The 19,501-nt window shown below is 39.8% G+C and overlaps 2 protein-coding genes across 2 annotated transcripts; both read right to left on the bottom strand.

Annotated features, from left to right (window-relative positions):
* Nucleotides 1–6: 6 nt before the first annotated feature.
* LOC105387443 (pseudouridine-5'-phosphatase) lies at nucleotides 7–3,801 on the bottom strand. Its single transcript, XM_038121525.2, has 7 exons — nucleotides 3,604–3,801; nucleotides 3,101–3,183; nucleotides 2,258–2,393; nucleotides 1,647–1,777; nucleotides 1,025–1,123; nucleotides 692–751; nucleotides 7–619 (listed from the first exon to the last, which is right to left on the bottom strand). The coding sequence occupies exons 1-7, from the start codon at nucleotides 3,731–3,733 to the stop codon at nucleotides 494–496; spliced, it is 765 nt and encodes a 254-aa protein (XP_037977453.2). The 5' UTR covers nucleotides 3,734–3,801; the 3' UTR covers nucleotides 7–493.
* Nucleotides 3,802–5,690: 1,889 nt separating this feature from the next.
* On the bottom strand, nucleotides 5,691–19,080 carry LOC105395169 (fatty acyl-CoA reductase wat). The gene is made up of 10 exons (XM_048632003.1): nucleotides 18,975–19,080; nucleotides 15,330–15,517; nucleotides 15,047–15,140; nucleotides 14,808–14,930; nucleotides 8,970–9,241; nucleotides 8,607–8,716; nucleotides 8,217–8,284; nucleotides 7,262–7,457; nucleotides 6,524–6,704; nucleotides 5,691–6,091 (listed from the first exon to the last, which is right to left on the bottom strand). Exons 2-10 carry the CDS (start codon nucleotides 15,497–15,499, stop codon nucleotides 5,725–5,727), a joined length of 1,581 nt encoding a protein of 526 aa, XP_048487960.1. The 5' UTR covers nucleotides 15,500–15,517; nucleotides 18,975–19,080; the 3' UTR covers nucleotides 5,691–5,724.
* Nucleotides 19,081–19,501: the final 421 nt, after the last annotated feature.

The raw sequence follows: 19,501 nt of genomic DNA, 5'->3' as shown, positions 1-19,501 counted from the left end.
CTCTGATTCATACCATCGCTTTTATTTTATTTAAAAAAGAACCTTTGTAGGTAAACATTTAGTATTGTATATAGGGTACAACTATTACATAAATATAGAGTATTGTAAAATTTTATGTAAAGCTTGTTTATAATTTTGTATCATAAGAAAGCTGTATAATGTATATTTTAAATAGTGTAATCGGGTTTGGTTTTTAAATAAAAGAGTTGCGGCTGAATTGATTGTTTTCCTGACACCTATATTATACACTTATACAGGGTGTTAAAAAAGGATATAGTTAACCGATAGGGAGATACAGCACAAGAGTTTTTAGAATGACCCTCCGAGGCTAGGACCCCTAGTCACCCATTTCGGCTTAATATTGGTACCTTTTTCTATCACCACAAGACCACGTGTCTCCATGATTTTAATTACACTTGATATACATAGTGTACATGCCTATTACAAGAACGTATCTATAAAGTTAACATTACACAATAGGTGCATTATTATTTTAAGAATTATACGGCGGTAACCCAAATATTTCCGGACTAAAATCCATGAGAGTGGTCAAAATGAGCGTCGCTTTAAATTTTCGTAACGAAGTATTCATCAGCCTTTTATCCTGTACCATTACAACCTGAAAATGAAAATGTATTAGTTCCGCTACTCGACAATAGATGGCGCTGGATTAAATTTTGGGTGGAAATACCTGCATTCCAGCTGATATTCCTGCTTCAACCCCGACAGGCGAGTCTTCGAAGACAAGACACTGAACAAGAGTGGAAAAAATCAATAAATATAGGCAATTAATTAATGTGAACAAATATTTGACAAACAATTATAATGTTAATATAATCTACACGGACGCGGTGGTAAAGACATGCAATTGTTTGGTCAAACTGAACAACTTTTCCCAAGAAACTTACCCTCGGATAATAATATAAACTTATGGGGTGCGGTGCCCCCGCCAAGTCGATTTATTTTTGACGTTCTCTCATAGCCGACAACATTTACTTCGCAACTACTAGAAAAATATATTTACGTGCTTAGGATCAGCTTTGGCAGGGAACCTGGAGGCAGCCACCAGGAACAAGTCTGGGTGTGGCTTGCCGTGATGTACCTCTGCATCATCTACGCTGACCTAGGCAGGAAGTAGAGTCATGGTAAGTACCCCCTTTTTTCGGTACATTAATTATTACGGATATTCCCGGTTGCTGCTTCGGCAGCTGTCGTGAAGCCTAGTCAAAGGCCTTCGGACAGCTTGAAAACTTTCGACAGTCGGGTGGCCCACTTACCTAACCACTCACTCATAATAAGCTTGCTAGCGTGGTGGACTAGGCCTAACTAAACCCTTTCTTCATTGGAAGGAGACCCCGGTCCCAGCAGTGGGGATGAGGATGACCAACATAAGTACTTTATTTCATTTAAGTCGCAGTAATCTAGAAATTAGTAATCTTAGTAATTTAGGAGGAGCATTATTAGGCAAGTTATAAAGCTTAGATATGTAGATAGATAGATAATTCTTTATTGCACACAAACACAGAAATAACAATAGAATATGCACAACATAGACGGTACAAATGGCGGCCTTATTACTAAGAGTACTTTCTTTCTTCCAGAAAACCTCGGAGGAGAGAAACTATAAAAAAGAAAAGGGGGTTTACCATGTGATGGAAATGGCCAAACAGCTCAGGTTTCGCCATCGCGTACATCCTCACTGTCTCTCCAGTTGAATTCGTAGCCAGCGCGGCTAGTATTGAGTGGCTCTTCAGGTGATTTAGTATTTTATTTGCTCCTTCATATGAGGAATATAAAGTTAGGTAATTAAGATGGATAGGACACGGTTTTGGGCGGAATGAATCCTACAACCAGTACCTATTCCTACTTAGGTTTGTAGCTAGGTACATAGGGTGCCTACCTAGGGAGAAAGACAGAGATAAGTAGGTATACTTGTACCTAAGTAGGTACCTATCCATCCACAGCGCTTATATACTTTCCATGTTGGACATATTATAATCTTGACAACAAAATAATTAATGTAAATTCTACGTTGAATAAAATGATATTCTATTCTGTTAAAGACTATTAAGTACTGACTTTTAATGATAGCCAATCCTCGACCAATGAACGGCTAGCAAGCGACCGAGTGCGCGGCTGAGGACACTGTCTCACCATTGTAGGTACTCGTTAGGTGTAATCGAGCCATTAGCACTGGCATGGGTTACTTATCGCTTTTGTTAACTGTACACTGATGCTAAAATAATAAATTAATAACCTTCTTTAGTAGGCACCGTGTTTGCTGAAGCCGTGGTCATATCTTTCATTTGTTTTTCAAATTCGACCGGTGGGATTGGTATTTCAAGTTCTTTGCAGATCATTTGGCTTATGTCTCTGTCTGTCACTCCGATCACCTGAAAATACCCCTTATTTTAGTAGAGGGTCCTATAATTTTAATGGACCTGCCAATAGGTACTTATTAGATACTTTTAAATTAGTTAACTTTATGTAAAATCCAGGTATCCTACCTAGTTAGTATACCTTACCTACCCTACGAAACGCCATATAAGTCCATATCACGTTATTAGAAAAATACTTAGGTACCTAATAAACCTTGCCATACCTCCTCGTGCCATCATCAGCCTACAGTCGTCCGCTGCTGGACATAGGCCTCTGCCAAAGGGCACCAAAACTCTGTGTCCTAGGTCTTATACAGTGCAAACGAACTAGGTACCTTGTTACTTATATTCAAACTAAAATAACTTTTAACAAACTATAGGTAGGTAGGTGATAGGCTGACTTAAAACTACGTACGTAATAAAATAAAAAAAAAACACGCACTCACGCCTTGTACTAATGTACTCCCTTGCGGGGTAGGCAGAGGTGCATTGCTGCACCCACTTTTCGCCAGAGTGTTATGTTAGTCCCAATGTAATAGGGGGCGGGCCTATTGCCATTTTACGGGCACATCCAAGACCCGAGAACAAATATCTGTGTTTAAACAAATATCTGCCCCAGCCGGGAATCGAACCCGGGACCATCGGCTCAGTAGTCAGGGTCACTAACCACTACGCCATTCGGTCGTCTTATAACTTTTATTTAACGAATACCTACGAGTTACCTTGTTTAACAATCCATCAGTTATAGTTTTATCATATTTGGAACAAATCTTTCTAATAACATTTGCGTATAAAACTTCAGAATCTGAAATTATTAATGCTGTTACTTTTATTTGCTTTTAATAACCACATAAGTAGATCTAGTTACCTACCTATTCCTCATGAACCTACTTTAGGTCATCATCAACATCAGTCCATAATCTTCCACTGCTGGACATAGGCCTCTCTCAAGGAGCGCCATAACTATAATGTCCTCGGACTTTCTCATGCATCAATACCAGCCACCTTCTCTCGCACGAATCACCTATGGATATTCTTTCTGAATGGTATCAGGAAATTAACTATTAGTAGGTAGGTATATTATAAATACTGTGACCAAGTTGTGGTACTATATGGCATTTCAGTGGATGCAGATATCATACCCAAATGGGCTAAATGGACCATGGTGATGATCATGGTAGAGCTACTTACGTGTGATAAAGTTTAGCAAACGAAAGAAACTAACCTATAATAGTTCCGTCCATATCAAATATACAATGAGTGACAGTGTGATAATTTCTGAATACTATCCCTCGTGTGGGTTTCAGTAACATGCACAAATAGTTGCACAATCCCACTGTGATACCTCCTAGCATCTTTTCAATAGCATTTTTATAAGTAAGTTTCTTGTTAGGTTAAAGTAATATTTATTTACCTAACCTAAAAGCCTTATTACCATTTGATTACCATCCATAGACCTGTCTTTGTTACTATCTCATTACCAATACCATCGACAAATGGATATATATGATCTTGACTCAGAAGAATGAGGATTACCTTACTGTATTATAATGACAGTGACACACTTTCCGCACTCGTATCACAATGTAGGTATAATCGTTTGCAATAGAATCCAACAATCATGTAAACAAACCAAATTTTCACGATTACTCCGTAATCACATACATTTGACGATCAATTATAAACATAGTCTTATTTCAACGAACGCACCATTGTTTTCGCATTATCTTCAACACGATTTAACTTGTATTTATAAGTTAAATTTGTTAAAACATTTGCAACCTAAAAATTTCGAAGTATTTGACAAGCTGTCATCTTAGTTTTTTACTCATCAAACTCTATAAGTCATTGAAAAGTTAGTGTTGTTCGTAATCTGAAGTTATCTTTTACAACACACGCACTCACGCCTTGTACTAATGTACTCCCTTGCGGGGTAGGCAGAGGTGCATTGCTGCACCCACTTTTCGCCAGAGTGTTATGTTAGTCCCAATGTAATAGGGGGCGGGCCTATTGCCATTTTACGGGCACATCCAAGACCCGAGAACAAATATCTGTGTTTAAACAAATATCTGCCCCAGCCGGGAATCGAACCCGGGACCATCGGCTCAGTAGTCAGGTCACTAACCACTACGCCATTCGGTCGTCGTAGTTATCTTTTATTTTTAATTTAATAAATTATTTCCATTTAATATTATTTGAATACAATTATATTTTTTTTCAAGAGCTTAATATAATTAACCAAAACGAAAAAAGGAAAAGGACGAAATGAAAAAGCTCGACGGCATTTTAGACACGGCAAGCGATGACACAGTGGTTCCATTTATAATTACGGTCACCGGCGACACTTCTGATAGTGATGATGACGAAGACAAAGATTTAAATTGGTTTTAATAAACACTTTTTTATATTATTATACCTATAATCAGTTTTATTTTATAGTCTATGGCTTATATACTTAATCTAATTACAGTGCCACAAACTTATCTGTTCCGGTAAGAGTTCACGTAAATTTCTAATATTTCTTCATTCTCTAGGATGTTAAGTTCTCCCGTAATGGAAATTTACCCTTGCGGTTTAAATAAATCCATCTAATCTATATCAATATATAATTTATTAGTGAGTAATGAGATATGGACCAATTTAATTCGTTCTCACCGGAACAGATAAGTTTGTGGCACTATAGAATACTATGACATCACTATGGGCATAAACAATACGCTGTCAATGTCAGTCCGCCATATTTGTTTACATGATTGTTGGATTCTATTGCAAACGACTATACTTACTAGTTATACTACTTTTTTAAATTTAGTTTTATTACTTTTTAACCTTTTCCTGTAAATGTATGTGTTGTTTCTGTGTGTATTTGAAATAAAAAAAAATCTTTCTTATACATATTTAATCGCCATAATATTATTTGATTCATATCTTCCAACTTTGTGTGTCAGGTCAGGATCAACCTGTTTGCGCTGGGGTGGCACCATTGACTTATTATTACTAGCTTAAGGACAGGCCCAACCGTTCTAGAAAATGACACCCTCGCTTTGGCCCTAAAATCTCATAAATCTGTCATAATTTGTATGAATTAGGGCCAGCGAGCGGGTGCCATTTTCTTATGACAAAACGTTCTGACGGGCGTATCCTTCCTTTTGAAATCATTGGGTGGCACACATTTATCTCTTTCTCCGTTTGCTGGTAGTGTACATTTAGGTACATTATCTAGCTAGGTGGATCATGATTTACTTACTGACTTGTAGTAACTACGTATGATTGAGTTGCCCTGAAAATTTAAGGGAAAACAAAACACCAACAATCTTAACATCTACTTTTATTAACTAACGAACCCTTAAAATATAAACCTCAAGCACATCCAAAGAATCGACCCGGTAAACACCAAAAGTTTGTAAACCGTGAACGCATACATTATCACTAGAACGTAGTTCGCAACTTTCAGCCATTTTTGCTTTTGAACTGCCCTTGCAGTGCCTTTAAGGCCATCTTTTAGTATGTACTTTCTGAGTCCCAGCCACCAGTACTTGGTGAAAACCCTGAAGTCAACGTCTGCTACATCGAAGTGGAAGATGGTTCTGTCAGTTTTGGACAGTCTATTGAAGAGATCCACAGTGTTGTCGTCGTGAAGTCGGAACTCCCGAACCATGAAGTAACTGAGGATTAAGTTCAGTCTGTAGGCCTTTTTGTATATTTTCATCAACCTGAAACAATGGGATTTAGGTTAAGAACAAGGAAGTGAAGATTTTTTACGGATCTCTTGTGAGGATGCGTTCAGAACTGGTTTAGATAAAGTGCACCAGGGCATTTTTACAAACCCTACATGGGGTTGCAAAAAGTCTATTATAAGAAATAACTTTTCTTCTATTTAGGATTTTTTAAAATGCACGTTTTTTTTACTTCTTCATACCTAGAAACTCTGTCACGTCATCAGGTCATGTTTACTGCATGCACTTGATTTTTTTTCCATGTATTTGCAAATTCGTAAAACATAAGTGCTTCAGAAGGTTGCCCTGAGACTATCTGGACTTCCTATACCACTCTTGCAAAACACGGTATTGTCAAAATTATTAGCAGTAGAAGTAGGAATAATTCCCCTAGAATAAATACCTACCTTGATTCTATTGCAGACTTACCTAAGCTTGCTCCCTCTTAACTTCAACACAATATCCACAAAGAACGCAGGTATATAGTGCATGAAAAGTGTGAATAAGAACAGGGTGTATTTGTTTTCCGCATGTATGGCGCCGCAGTACCACATAGCTTTGGGGGTCACGAGTTGACGACCCTCTGTGTCTAGGACGTCTACGTATGAATCTGGAAGAAACAAGTTTACTGAAGTACTTAGGTATCGGATAGGAATAGAGTCTGATAAATATAAACGCCATTATCCACCAATCCGCACTAGGCCAGCGTGGTGGACTAGGCCCAAGCCAGAAAAAAAAAAATTACGATGAATAAAAACATTTGACTTTGACTTTGATGAAGACCCGGGCCCAAGCAGTGGGCACGTGATGGGGTGTGATGATGATAAAAGATAAACGCAACAGAAACCAGAGTGCAAGTTTTGTGCCAAAACCAAAAAAGGGTAGGCTAGTGACATTGATGTGGTGTGCTGGTGTGTCTTTCGGGATGAGCCTGTAGACTCCGCGCCGCCACTGAAATCTTACGGCAAAATTTGGAACTAAATAATCTGCCTATACACTTACATTTAGTTCTATGAGTGCAGCCAAGGGGTAAATACAAAATATAATAGTAGGTATTATTTACTTTTAGGATCGTGTGTACTTAGCTATCGGACTTCAGTTGTGATACACCTTACCATCATGCGTTATCATAGCACCATACCTACTAAAATAGGAATTCAAACTTACTGTAATTAATAAAGTTCCGGATATTCGAAAGAGTATAAATTTTTATATCTCTGTGTCCTCTTTCATATCGTTTGACGGTGTCCCACGTGGCGGCTATCGTGAGGTTGTTAACGTAGTCAACTGGCACGACGTCTTGTCTCACATCAGGGTTCACCAGAGTAGTGTGGGTGACGCCGAGACCTATGCCTAGGAGGATCTGTGGGGCAAATCGGTTGGGTAAGGCTTTGAATATGGAGAAAATGGGCTTTCAACACTGCTTTATGGTAATATAGAGCTACATATAAATCTGCCGAGAAAATTTTGGGCCTCGCTTGCCAGCCACCTTGATTAGATTGATAATATGCGTGCATGCGTTAGTTTATGATACAGTTCTAAATTTAAATTAGTAATTATTCAGGTAGGTAGTTTTATAACATCTTAATATTTTTAGGTACCATTTTAGTTTATGTTTTTTTAGAAAATATGTAATTATTCTGAATCGGTCTATAGGATAGGTATAGATAAGTAGTTATAGTACTAGATGGCGCGTTAGCAAAGGCTGTAGTGAGAGTGAGCCGCGGGTTCGAATTCCAACATATTAATGTATTTATCGAGCAGTGGTGGCGTAGTGGATAAGGCCTCGTCCTCTCAATCTAGAGGCCGTGGGTTCAAATCCTGGCCTGTACCAATGAATTCTTTCAATTGTGTTTTCAATTAAGGAGTTTAAGTACAATAATACCATGTGCTCTTACGGTGATGGAAAACAACGTGAGGAAACCTGCACATCTAGATTCTAGATGTGTATCCTAAGTGCATTGTACTTATCCCAAAACGGCGATATGGTTCGCAACCTATCACGTGAGTACAAATGTTCTGCGAAAAGTGGGTGGCTCGCTTGTGAGCCATCTCTGACTACCCCTTCGGGGATTACAGTCGTAAGTGCATATGTATGTATGTAATGTATTTATTTACTTACACCGCTGGGTCCGAACACGTTGCCTATGTCCATCCATCCCGGCACCGGTTCACACGCCGTGGGGACCACTGGAACAATAACAAGGATCAGATCATATACAGGTGTTAAAAATGCGAAAAGGGGTGACTTAGACGACTGATAATAAATATTCTTAGATTTTTGGGAATTCGTGAAAATAAAATCTACAATGAATGGATCATTGACGAATTTTTTTGAGGTGTAATGTAAAAACTTACTAATAAAATATGTTTCAATGTTTCAATGATCATCAACATCGTAGTGTTCGTAGTATTTTTGATATTTTAACGGCAAATATGTAACTAGATAATGGGGTTAGAAAAAAATCAAAGCAAGGTTTTCAGGATAATAAAGGCTGTAATAAGGGCTTACCAATGCCTGGTCGCACCACACATGTAGGGATGTCTGTTGCCATAGTCCTGACGGCATCTTCCGCTATTGCTTTAGAAAAGGAATATGTGTTTGGCCAACCTCCGAGTATTCTGTAAAGATATAATAATTATGTGAAAATAAAGGTAAATTTGTATACTCCGTAGGATAAAAGAAAATTCTGCTATCCAAACGTAGTAAACGAAATACTGCTAGTCATAAAAGGCGAAAGATTTACACTTTATGAAGGGAAACCAGAGTAAACCTGCTAAGTAGTTTTTAAGCCTTGGGACCACTCTATAGATTCTGGAAACAACCTTCCCCTTTAAGAGCTTGCACAATAAAATTTGACAATGGAAGACTTACTCCCGAGTGATAGCGTCAAGTCGTTCCTCATCAAACGTTTCAACAAGGTCAATAATCGTCTGCGCAGACACGGGTGTCGGGTAGAACTTCTCAAACGCCTCTTCATTGTAGCAGTTTGAGAACGCCGTGGACACATAGACGAAGGTCTTCAGGTCCTTGGTCTCCTTGGCCAGGGTTATGGCTTCCCTTGTGCCGCGGGCGTTCGTGAGGATGGCCACTTTCAGGGGCTCGTCGAATTTGACCGTGGCCGCGATGTGGTAGATGAAGTTTACCTGGAAATTATATACTTGCGGTTAAATTTTATCCTGAGTGATATCATCAAATTTTACGAGTAATGTCCAGCGACTTCGGTCAATCAGGAGCTAACAATATTGGCTAATATTTATTTATTTATTTATTTAATCCTTTATTGCACAAATATAAAAATAAGTGTACAAAGGGTGGACTTAATGCTACAAGCATTTTCTACCAGTCAACCCACAGGAGGTGCAAGAAAATTTTATTATAAGGTGTGCAAAAAGAAAACAACACTATTACTACAAAATTAAAAACAAGTCACTTAATAATAATTACCAAATATACCTAATATAAAATACGTAACTACATATAAGTTCTGAATATATAGATATATATACCTATATACTATATATATATATATATATATATATATATATAAAACTAAAATATATATATAAATATTAATATTATATAACAATAATTAATTTAGAGGTTCAGGAAAGAGCTATCAACTAACTATCTTACTAAGGTAATGAGTTCGAGTAAGACGCTTAAAAACGTTGCGAGACGGAGCCTTCCTATGAGCAGTTCGTTGGCGCGGCGGCGGCGTGCGGCGCGCCGGCCGCGGCCGTGCCGCTCGCGCTGGCCATGCTGCACGGGACGCGCCGCCCACTCGACCACTCTCTTCGACTCAAGCCATTTACTCCGCATGAAGTTTACGCGATTATCGTGAAGAGGATACCCCGCAAACCGAGCAAAGATATTTATAATATATCTTGCGAACTACTGAGCCTTGTAGCTGACTCGGTCGCCGTCGCCTTATCCACCCTATACAATCGATGTATAAAGGAAGGCATCTACCCAGCAAGCCTCAAACGGGTGAAAATATCACCGCTGTATAAGGGAAAGGGTAAGAGAGAAGACGGCAATGCATACAGACCAGTCGCTATAATACCTACACCAGCAAAGGTCCTGGAGAACGGACTAAGCGCACGGCTCACAATGTTCCTGGATGCTGGTAACCTCCTCTCCGATAAACAGTTCGCGTACAGAGCTGGCCGGTCCACCACGGACCTCGCGCGGGAGGTGGTGTGGGGAGTGCTGTCCGCACGAGAGTCCAACCGGCACGTCGCTGTACTCTGCTGTGACTTGTCGCGTGCCTTCGATGTGGCCGACCACTCCGTCATAGCTGCGAAACTCGAGCACTACGGCATCAGGGGCCCAGCCTTGCAGCTCCTAGTTGACTTCATGTCTAACAGAGTGCAAACTGTGGTAGGCGAGGGAGGTGCATCTAGGTCGCGAGAAATGGGTACTGACCTCGGCGTTCCACAAGGTTCGTCGCTGTCAAATATCATCTTCTCGCTACTAATGAACGACCTCCCAAATTCCATTCCTGATGCCCAAGTCACCATGTACGCGGATGACGTGGCCGCGACGGTCACGGGCAGCTCGGTCGACGACCTGGAGCGGCGGCTGTGTCTGGTCGCTGGGCAGCTAGCACACTGGTTTCAGGCTAACGGGCTTGCACTCAACCCTAAAAAAACTCAGGTGATGCTGTTCAACCTGGCCGGTAGACGCAGCCGTCCGCTACAAGTGAAAGTAGGGAGCGAAGACCTGTTCCAGGTCGATACATCTTGCTTCCTCGGATTCAAAGTCGACTGTGGCTTGTCCTGGAGTGACCATATAGATTGGCTCTGCGGACGCCTGGGCGGCGCTTGCTTCGCTCTCCAGAGACTTGCAGGAACGGTGCCGCGCGAGGTGGCCAGATCTTGCTATTTTGCGACGATCCAATCCCTCCTCACGTACGGGATCGAGCTGTGGGGCCGCGCGGCGGACTGGCACCGGGCATTCGTAATGCAGAAGCGGGCAGTGCGCGCTATGGCTCGAATTAAGTCAGATGAGTCGGCACGCCAGTATTTCGTTTCTCTGGAGATACTGACGTGTCCATCACGGAGCGAGCAGTCCGTGTATGTGTGTGGTCCGGGAATCTACAATAAACTACCTACTGATATAAAAAGTATGCAGACACTACAAGGATTTAAATACAAACTCAAAAAATGGCTCGCTACGCAGGCATTCTACACGGTAGGAGAATTCATCGACAGGTAGAATTAATGATTGTCTCTTTATCTGACAATTTCTATTTTAATAATGTAGGTACCTATCAATGTGATAATTTTAATTTGTTTTTATATTATATTATTTTATTATTTGTTACTGTGACATTGAAACTAATTGAATTTTCGTAATTATTCTATTTTATCTTGACATTGTTTGTGACAATTTTTGGATATAATTATTTAATTTTAACTTTGGTGTACTGATGTATAACTTTTAATATTGACATGTAATGAATAATTATCAATAAACAAATCTAATCTAATCTAATCTAATCCTAATGGAATCAGGGAGATCGTTCCATAGACGCACAGCCGTGACCGCGAAAGAGTCAGACATAAAACCAGAGTGGAAGGAGGGTAGGGCTAAAATAGAATTATGAGAAGAACGTAAGTCTCTGGTATGAGTGTCAGATAGAAATTGGAACATAGACTTTAGATAAGGTGGGGTATTTGGCTCGTGGAGGATAGAGAAGAGAAGACAAAGGATACGCAGGTTCCTACGGTCACGGATGGGGAGCCATTTCAATTGAGCGCGGTACTGTGAAACGTGATCATATTTACGCAGCCCAAAAACGAAACGAATGCACGTGTTCAATAAGCGTTCAAGCTTATTGAGCAAAGCTTCAGTTAGGTCCAGATAGCACACATCCGCATAGTCTATAATGGGAAGAAGAAGAGAATTAACAAGGGCAAGTTTAGTGTGCTGGGGAAGGAAATTTTTTAAACGAAGCAAGGAGTGGAGTGATGCGTAAATTTTGCGGGATACTTTATCAAGTTGCTGATCCCAACTTAGGTTTTGATCAATGATCAGGCCAAGATCATTGACAGTTGCAGAAAAAGGTACAACACGACCATCAAATTTGACTGGTGGCACCGCAGCATAGTCGAGACCCGATAACAGCCTTGAACCACCCACAATGATGGCTTGACACTTACTAGGATTAACGGAGATGCCAAAGCTACGAGACCATCTTAATATCTCCTCGAGATCACTATTGACCCCAGCAATGCCAGCATCTAAATCGTCTAATTTGACCTGGTTGTAGATCTGCAGGTCATCGGCATACAAGTGGTAGGAACATAGAAGATTTGAGGTGACTAAATTAATAAAGGTTGAAAAAAGTAGAGGAGAGAGAATGCCGCCTTGAGGAACACCAGCAGACAAGTCAGCCCAGTCTGATATATCAGAAGGACCGCAACGTATTGCCTGCTGGCGACCACGAAGATATGAAGAAAACCAGCAAAGAGCGGGATCGGAGATCTTGTGACATTGAAGAACGGCAAGCAACAGGTCGTGGTCTACGGCATTGAACGCATTGCTAAAGTCCACCAGGACCAGAACTGTTACCCGCCGATCCTCCATGGCACATCTGATGTCTTCAGTCACCTTAAGCAAGGCTGTGGTGGTACTGTGTCCAGAACGAAATCCAGATTGGAATGGGTTCAGGAGACCACCATTTGAGAGAAACATAGTCAGCTGACGATGCACAATAGATTCTAGGATTTTGGATAAGAAGGGTAGTATGGAGATAGGACGGTACTCGTTGGGAGCGGTGGGTGCTGGGACTTTTGGGAGAGGAAGGACGTAGGCTTTGAGCCAAAGGTTCGGAAATTGGCCTGAGGAAAGGGAAAAGTTAACAATATGGGTTATAGCGGGGAGAAGGATGTCAAGAAGGGTTGTGATCATAAAACGTCCTATGTTATCATGTCCCACAGCCTTGGATTTCAGCGAAAGAATAATCTTTTTGATCTCGTCCCGAGTTGCTGGTGCGAATTTAAAAGAGTCAATGTCTGGCGTGGGAATTGTAATATTCTTAATATAATCTAAAGATAACCTTTTGATATGAGGATCAAGTGATGAAACTGAAGTGAAGTGAAGGTTAAGATCGTTGATATCAAAGGGAATACGTGTATCCTGGTTAGGAGGTTTGCCCACGCCAAGAGTCCTGAGGAATTTCCAGGTACCTGCAGGCGAAGAGAGTTCAATTTGTTCAAATATGAATCGGCGTTTGGCGTTCCTACACAGCTTGTTGCACCGATTCCTTGCAGCTCTACAAGCGGACCAATTTTCATCGGTACGGTCTTTTTTAAAACGACGAAATAAACGGTCGCGATGTGCCATAGCCTTGCGGACAGTGTCAGTGATCCATGGCGAGGGACGGTGTTTTAATCTAACAGGTCGGACTGGGGCATGCTTATCAAAGATGCTTATCACATTAGAGCATAAGAAAGCGACCTTATCATCTATGCTAGGTAGGTCCTGCATATCACTCCATTGGATAGACGAAGCATCTTGTCTGAGCTTCTCCACATCCATCTTCGCAAAATTTCTTTGTAACAATACCACTGGTTTCGTTTTTGGGGTGCGTATTAAATATGAACAGAAGATGAGATCATGCCGAGAAAAACCGGGGGCTAGATGTTGGCCATGATTGACGACGAGGGAGCTATCGGAGGTAAGGATCAAGTCGAGAAGAGTGTCTGTAGTGTTGGAGTGATGAGTGGCCATTAACGGCATGACTTGTAGATTGACAGAATCGACTATGGACAGGAATTTACGTGAACGAGAGTCAGTAACAAGGAGGTCAGTGTTAAAATCACCAAAAACTAAGTGGTGCGTGTAGTTGGCTATATGATGTTCCAGGACGGATTCCAAGGAGGAGAAATAATCGTTAGTAGGTGGGCAGTAGACCACACCAAGGAGGAGTTTGCAACCGAAGTTAAGCTCTACGAACAAGTATTCGGCAGGAGCATTCCTAGCGGGTGAAGATGCAATAACCTTGTATGGAATGCTGCTTTTTAGGTAAATGGCAACCCCACCCCCTCTACCACCTACGCGATCGTTACGAATTAATATGTATCCGGGCAAAGAGTATGAGGTGGAGGGTAAGGTGGGTTTGAGCCAACTTTCTGACACCAGGATAGCATCAGAGCAACCAGAGGAGAAAGTGTCAAGGAGCTCACTGAAGTGTGCGGGAATACTCTGAGCATTTATGTGACAGACGTTGAAGTTTTTATGTAATGGTGCAAACTCCTTAGTCAGAACGGCGCTCAGAGTGACGTCATCGTCAGCACCAATATATCCACCACAAGAAACCCTGATGCCTGTGAGAGGAGCCATGACTTCTAGTGTCAGTGGAATATTGAAATTGGTTTGCTTATTTTGTGAACGCGTTCAAATCAAATCAAATCAAATATTTTATTGCCATCAAGTGTACATTAATGATCTTAAAATAAAATAGTAGGTACTTACAACTTGATACCCATAGTGGGCACTGCAAATTCCCTTAAAGCTAGTAGGAACCAATTTCACAATAATACTAGGTTCTTATTCATAACTCTTAAATCAATAATATTAAGCTTATAATTAACTAACCAACAAAACAATAATAAAGTATTTATTTAGTTGTATGCCGTTATTCACCTACTTACGTTATTCGTTTGTGGTCGACGTAATAAGGAGATTGTAAATAAGGATTACCTCCTCAGCCAGCATATTCCAGTCGTCATCGCTCAGACCGAGCCTCAGCTCCGCCACGTCGCCGGCCACCGGCACCAGCCGCTTCTCGAAGTAGGAGTTCACCTTGCGGACCTCGTCGAATACCTGGAAAATAGATTGGCTTCAATGGATGGCTTGCAGTCAGAAACTGACTGAATGTTTGAACCTCAAGTCAAAAGCCTAATGACTCCAATTAATTCAAAACTTTGGGTAATACTTACTGGATCTTGTAGTGTCTCCTTTAGTCTCTCTTCCATGGATTTTCCCTTCTTGTCTCTCGAAAGGACGTACACCTTCTTGATATCCCGACAGGATCTGGAAGAATGGAAGAAGACTTTTTTAACGAACCTAAATTTAAAGTATTTTACTTCACGCTCTCTCAGCGGGACGGAAACGGGATTGATTGAAACTCGTTGGCATTGGCACTGCCCTATGGTATCCCTGGAAGCTTTTATTCAGCAGTTATGCTGTTGCTATTGTAGTTGGCTGATGTATGCTGTTCACCTGAAGAGTTTCTCAATGAGTTGTTTCCCCAGGAAGCCGGTGCCTCCGGTGATGAAGATGGTGGCTCCGGAGAAGGCGCGCTGCACCCGCGAGTCCCCGCGCTCCTCGGCTGTCCGGATGTTGCGCATGCGCGACAGCATCGCGATGTCGCTCGCCGGGTCCATCGTCATTGTGATGGATGGAGTTTACTGAAGAATAAGAAAAAAGAAAAAAGCTAGAACATCGTTTAATAATAGTCTATATACCTAGTGCTATTTAGAGTGGATTTATACAAAGATAGTTACAGAAGCAGTTGAAGGTACTTCTACTTTCTACCTTCCTCTTCTATGGTATTTCTGCAATAATCTCCACTACTCCGAGGAATAGCCCCCATAAGTATCTATGAATCTCATTAAACTTTCAAGATTTCACACTCACATTACCTTTGATCTTGTGAAAGCTTATAACCAGATGCCTATATCAATCCAGATGACACACAGAAGATCACTATACCGCACTGGTTATAATGTGATTTTCCATCTAGGACTATAGATTACGGAACTCTGGCCAAAAGTTTTTTCACTTGAAGAAAGAAATTAGCACATAACTCGTTAAGTATTTTATGTTTTATTTAGATGATATGTTGAAACCTATGTCACTAAAATATCTCTAGATTGACGAAATTTCGGTCAGTAGGTGTACACACGGCAACGTCGAATGGTTGGCAGGGCACACTAACGTAGTGTATGTGTGCACACTAACGTTGTCTATGTGTGCATAAACGCAGAAATCGGTTTACACACCAGTAACAAACCACACACACACACACAACAACACAAACGAGTTTGTGCGTAGGCAAACGCCCGTATACCAGCTGTGACATAAAAATATCAACCGGTAGTGTTAGTGAAACAGTTATAAAATTGATGTGAAGCAAAATTTCACTACCTGTGTCTATACACTTCGTAGCTCATTGGTAGAATGTTAGACTAATGAAACATAGGTCGTGAGTTCGAGTCCACGGATGGTTATTTTTATTTAACTTAATTCAAATTTTGCGTATAACATTAATATATTTGAAACTGACAAATGACTACAAGCTGCATAGCTGTCGACTATTTCTCTTCGCCAAAAATATATGATTCGTTCTTCATTTGAGAATTAAAACCATTCTACCCTCATACAATATGAATAAACGAAATTTGTTTTTAGTTTTAGTGACAATTCACCTCTGCGTCTGCAAAGTGAATCACTGTATGATTTGTCAATTTAATTAATTACTCTTCGCAGTTACTATGGAAAGTCACTTAACCATGTTCAAAAAGGCGGAGATAATCGTATTTATATGAACAAAACATTACAATTAGTGAAATCGCAAGACGTTTAACGGTAAGTAACATAGAATTGTAAATATTTTATTTGACTGTTAGAATATTTGTATTTGTATAAGCTAAGTATTTGTTTTTTTTTGTTTGCAGAGGAGAACAGGCTCAGGGCAGGCTCTGTGTTCAATTATGGGTTCACCGATACGCAGATTCGGGACATGTAGACAGTAGTCGTCTATAACTCTATACGGATGCATCACCACGCCATCGAGAAATCGTAGCTGCACATAGCGCTGATCCGTTCTGCAGCACCCGTTCTACGGCCACAACACATAATCTATCCCTACAATCCGTACGGGTTCACTTGCGTGCTGCTGGGTTGCGGTGTCGGAGGCCGACGAAGAAAATTGCTCTAACCGATCAGCATCGTCGAAACAGAGTGCGTTTTGCGACTGACTATTTTAAACTTTGATTGGTGCAACAATGTGGTGATATTTAGTGATGAAAAGTCCTTTAAGTCAGACAAGGATGGATGGTAAGATATTATGGCGAAAAAGTGGTGAAAATTATAGTTATTGGGGTTAGCTCAGTAATTTTTATTTTTCCATTTGTATAAGATTTTAGTTATTTTGTTAAATACTTATTATTATTTACAATTATGGGTAAGCCAATGTGTTAATGATGTTATTGTTACTGAGGTTGGAATAAGTTACTGATCTTATTTCTAGCTAATTAACATGTTGATTCATATAACTAATGACTTGCCTATTTACTTTAGTAAAACAGCCAGTCCATCCTTTTCTGATGTTCATTATGATTTAAAACTGCTTATTGAAAATTTTCCTTATTAATATAAACTACAACTATGTTTTAAAACGAAAAACAACAAAAACGTAACATCCTTAATAAATTTTGTAATTTTAACACTTAATAACTCGTTTCATTTACTTTGTGTGTTGCTTTTATTCGTATATACTACAATACTATTATTAGCCATATTAAAAAATAAATTAAATCTATAAAAAAAACAAAAAAGGAATTTTGTAAGTTCAGAGGGATTTGAACCACCATACCGATTATTGTAAGTCTTGTATCATACCAACTGAGCCATTCAATCTATTACAATGCATTGCAAAATTTTGCTTCATATCATAAAAACAATGAATCATTGTCACTGGCACAACTACATGCTTACAATATCCGTGTGTGGGTTGCCCAGAACTAAATAATTACGTCTACGTCGCTGACACACACATACACTACCTACGTTAGTGTGCCCTGCCAACCATTTAACGTTGCCGTGTGTACGTCTATACTTAACCCCACGTTCGAGGTCAAATTGATTACGCAACGGAGGCAGTAAATAACAAGGCATATATTAAATTAAATTAATTTTACCAAAAAAATACTTACATTACGTAAACTTACTAACGTTAATTTTATTTGTATTTTATGTCATTGTGTTAGGTCAAATTTCATCACTGAACGAGTTGAAGAAGCGAAATCAATTTTCATTGATGTTAATCGTTGCAAATGTGAATATTTTTTAAAAGAATGGTCTTCAGTTTTCTCCACAATCTTCACCATTAAAACTTAGGCACTTGGTGAACGCTGTCTTAAATAACCTATCTAGGTATTTTTTTTCTTAATACTTAAGGAGTTTCATTACTTAATTATTGTTGGAACGGCGAGTATTTTATAAAAAAATTGTCGTTCATCAGAAAATTTTATATTTATAGTTACGATAAATAAAAGCAATTGACTTTGTCATTGTTAAATGAGCCGAAATAATAATATGGTGTGATTCAGGTCGTGAGTCTGAACAAATTACAACATTTGAAATTTTGTGAACGCAAACTACTAAGGATAATTAAAACATAAGTAGGTACTTAGGTATTTACGAAAAAAAAACGTCTACATTGCACCCGTGACCTTTGGGGAACACTTTAGTTTACTTAAGTAAAATAAATTGGTCACATCACACATCATTTTGTACGATCGTATATTTCTTCTTCTAATTCTTTACAAATAATGAATTTAAGCCCAATTTACACCACGTACTTTTACGGTGAGGGAAAAGATCGTGAGGAAACCTGCACATTTATCCATTGTACTCATTCATAAAGGACGATACGGCTCGCGACCTATCACGCGACTACATAATTATAGCGGTGGCTCGCTTGCAAGTCATCTCTAACTACCCCTTCAGGGATTACAGTCGTGAGCATTATTATGTATGTATGTATATTCCTTTCAGATGTGCACTTTATAAAAAACTTAAAAAACACTAAAACACTTAACTGCTCACTTAAAATTACTGAATTATAAAAAAAACACTCACAGTTAAAGTTACGTCCTAACACCAAAAACTTCAGGTAGGTACTACTAAGTACTAAGTAATTTTGACTATTAAAATGTATCAATGAAGCAATGATTAAGCGATTCCTAATTATAATTAAATTCTGATTGTGTGTAAATTTTTACGTGTACTACACGTTTTTAAACAAAGTATTGGAGTGCAAATTGTATCAGTGCTCGTGACAGTACTGACGTTTACCCAATCGATATGTTGTTGTTGCAGTCCCATGGCACCTCAGAGGTGCAGAGGGTCTCTACTAACATCCGCCACTTCAGCCTATCTTCGGCTGTTCTTTCGGCCTAGGTACTCCAGCTAAGTCAGGCGCCATGTTTGGACAGGGCGTCCACGGGAGCGCTTGCCATAATTTGGTGGCCGCCAGTCAAAGAAAATATTTGTGGCATTCGTACCTCCTCTTTGGATAGTGAGCCCAATCCATTTTAACTCCGCTTCGCAATTTCTTCTCTCTCATAAATCTCACGATACAACCTAAATACTGAAATTCTATACCA

Source organism: Plutella xylostella, chromosome 30 (genome assembly GCF_932276165.1).
Source record: "Plutella xylostella chromosome 30, ilPluXylo3.1, whole genome shotgun sequence".
NCBI classification, from domain to species: Eukaryota; Metazoa; Arthropoda; class Insecta; order Lepidoptera; family Plutellidae; genus Plutella; species Plutella xylostella.
The sequence above is the reverse complement of the archived record's forward strand: the minus strand, read 5'-3'. Positions and strand labels throughout refer to the sequence as shown.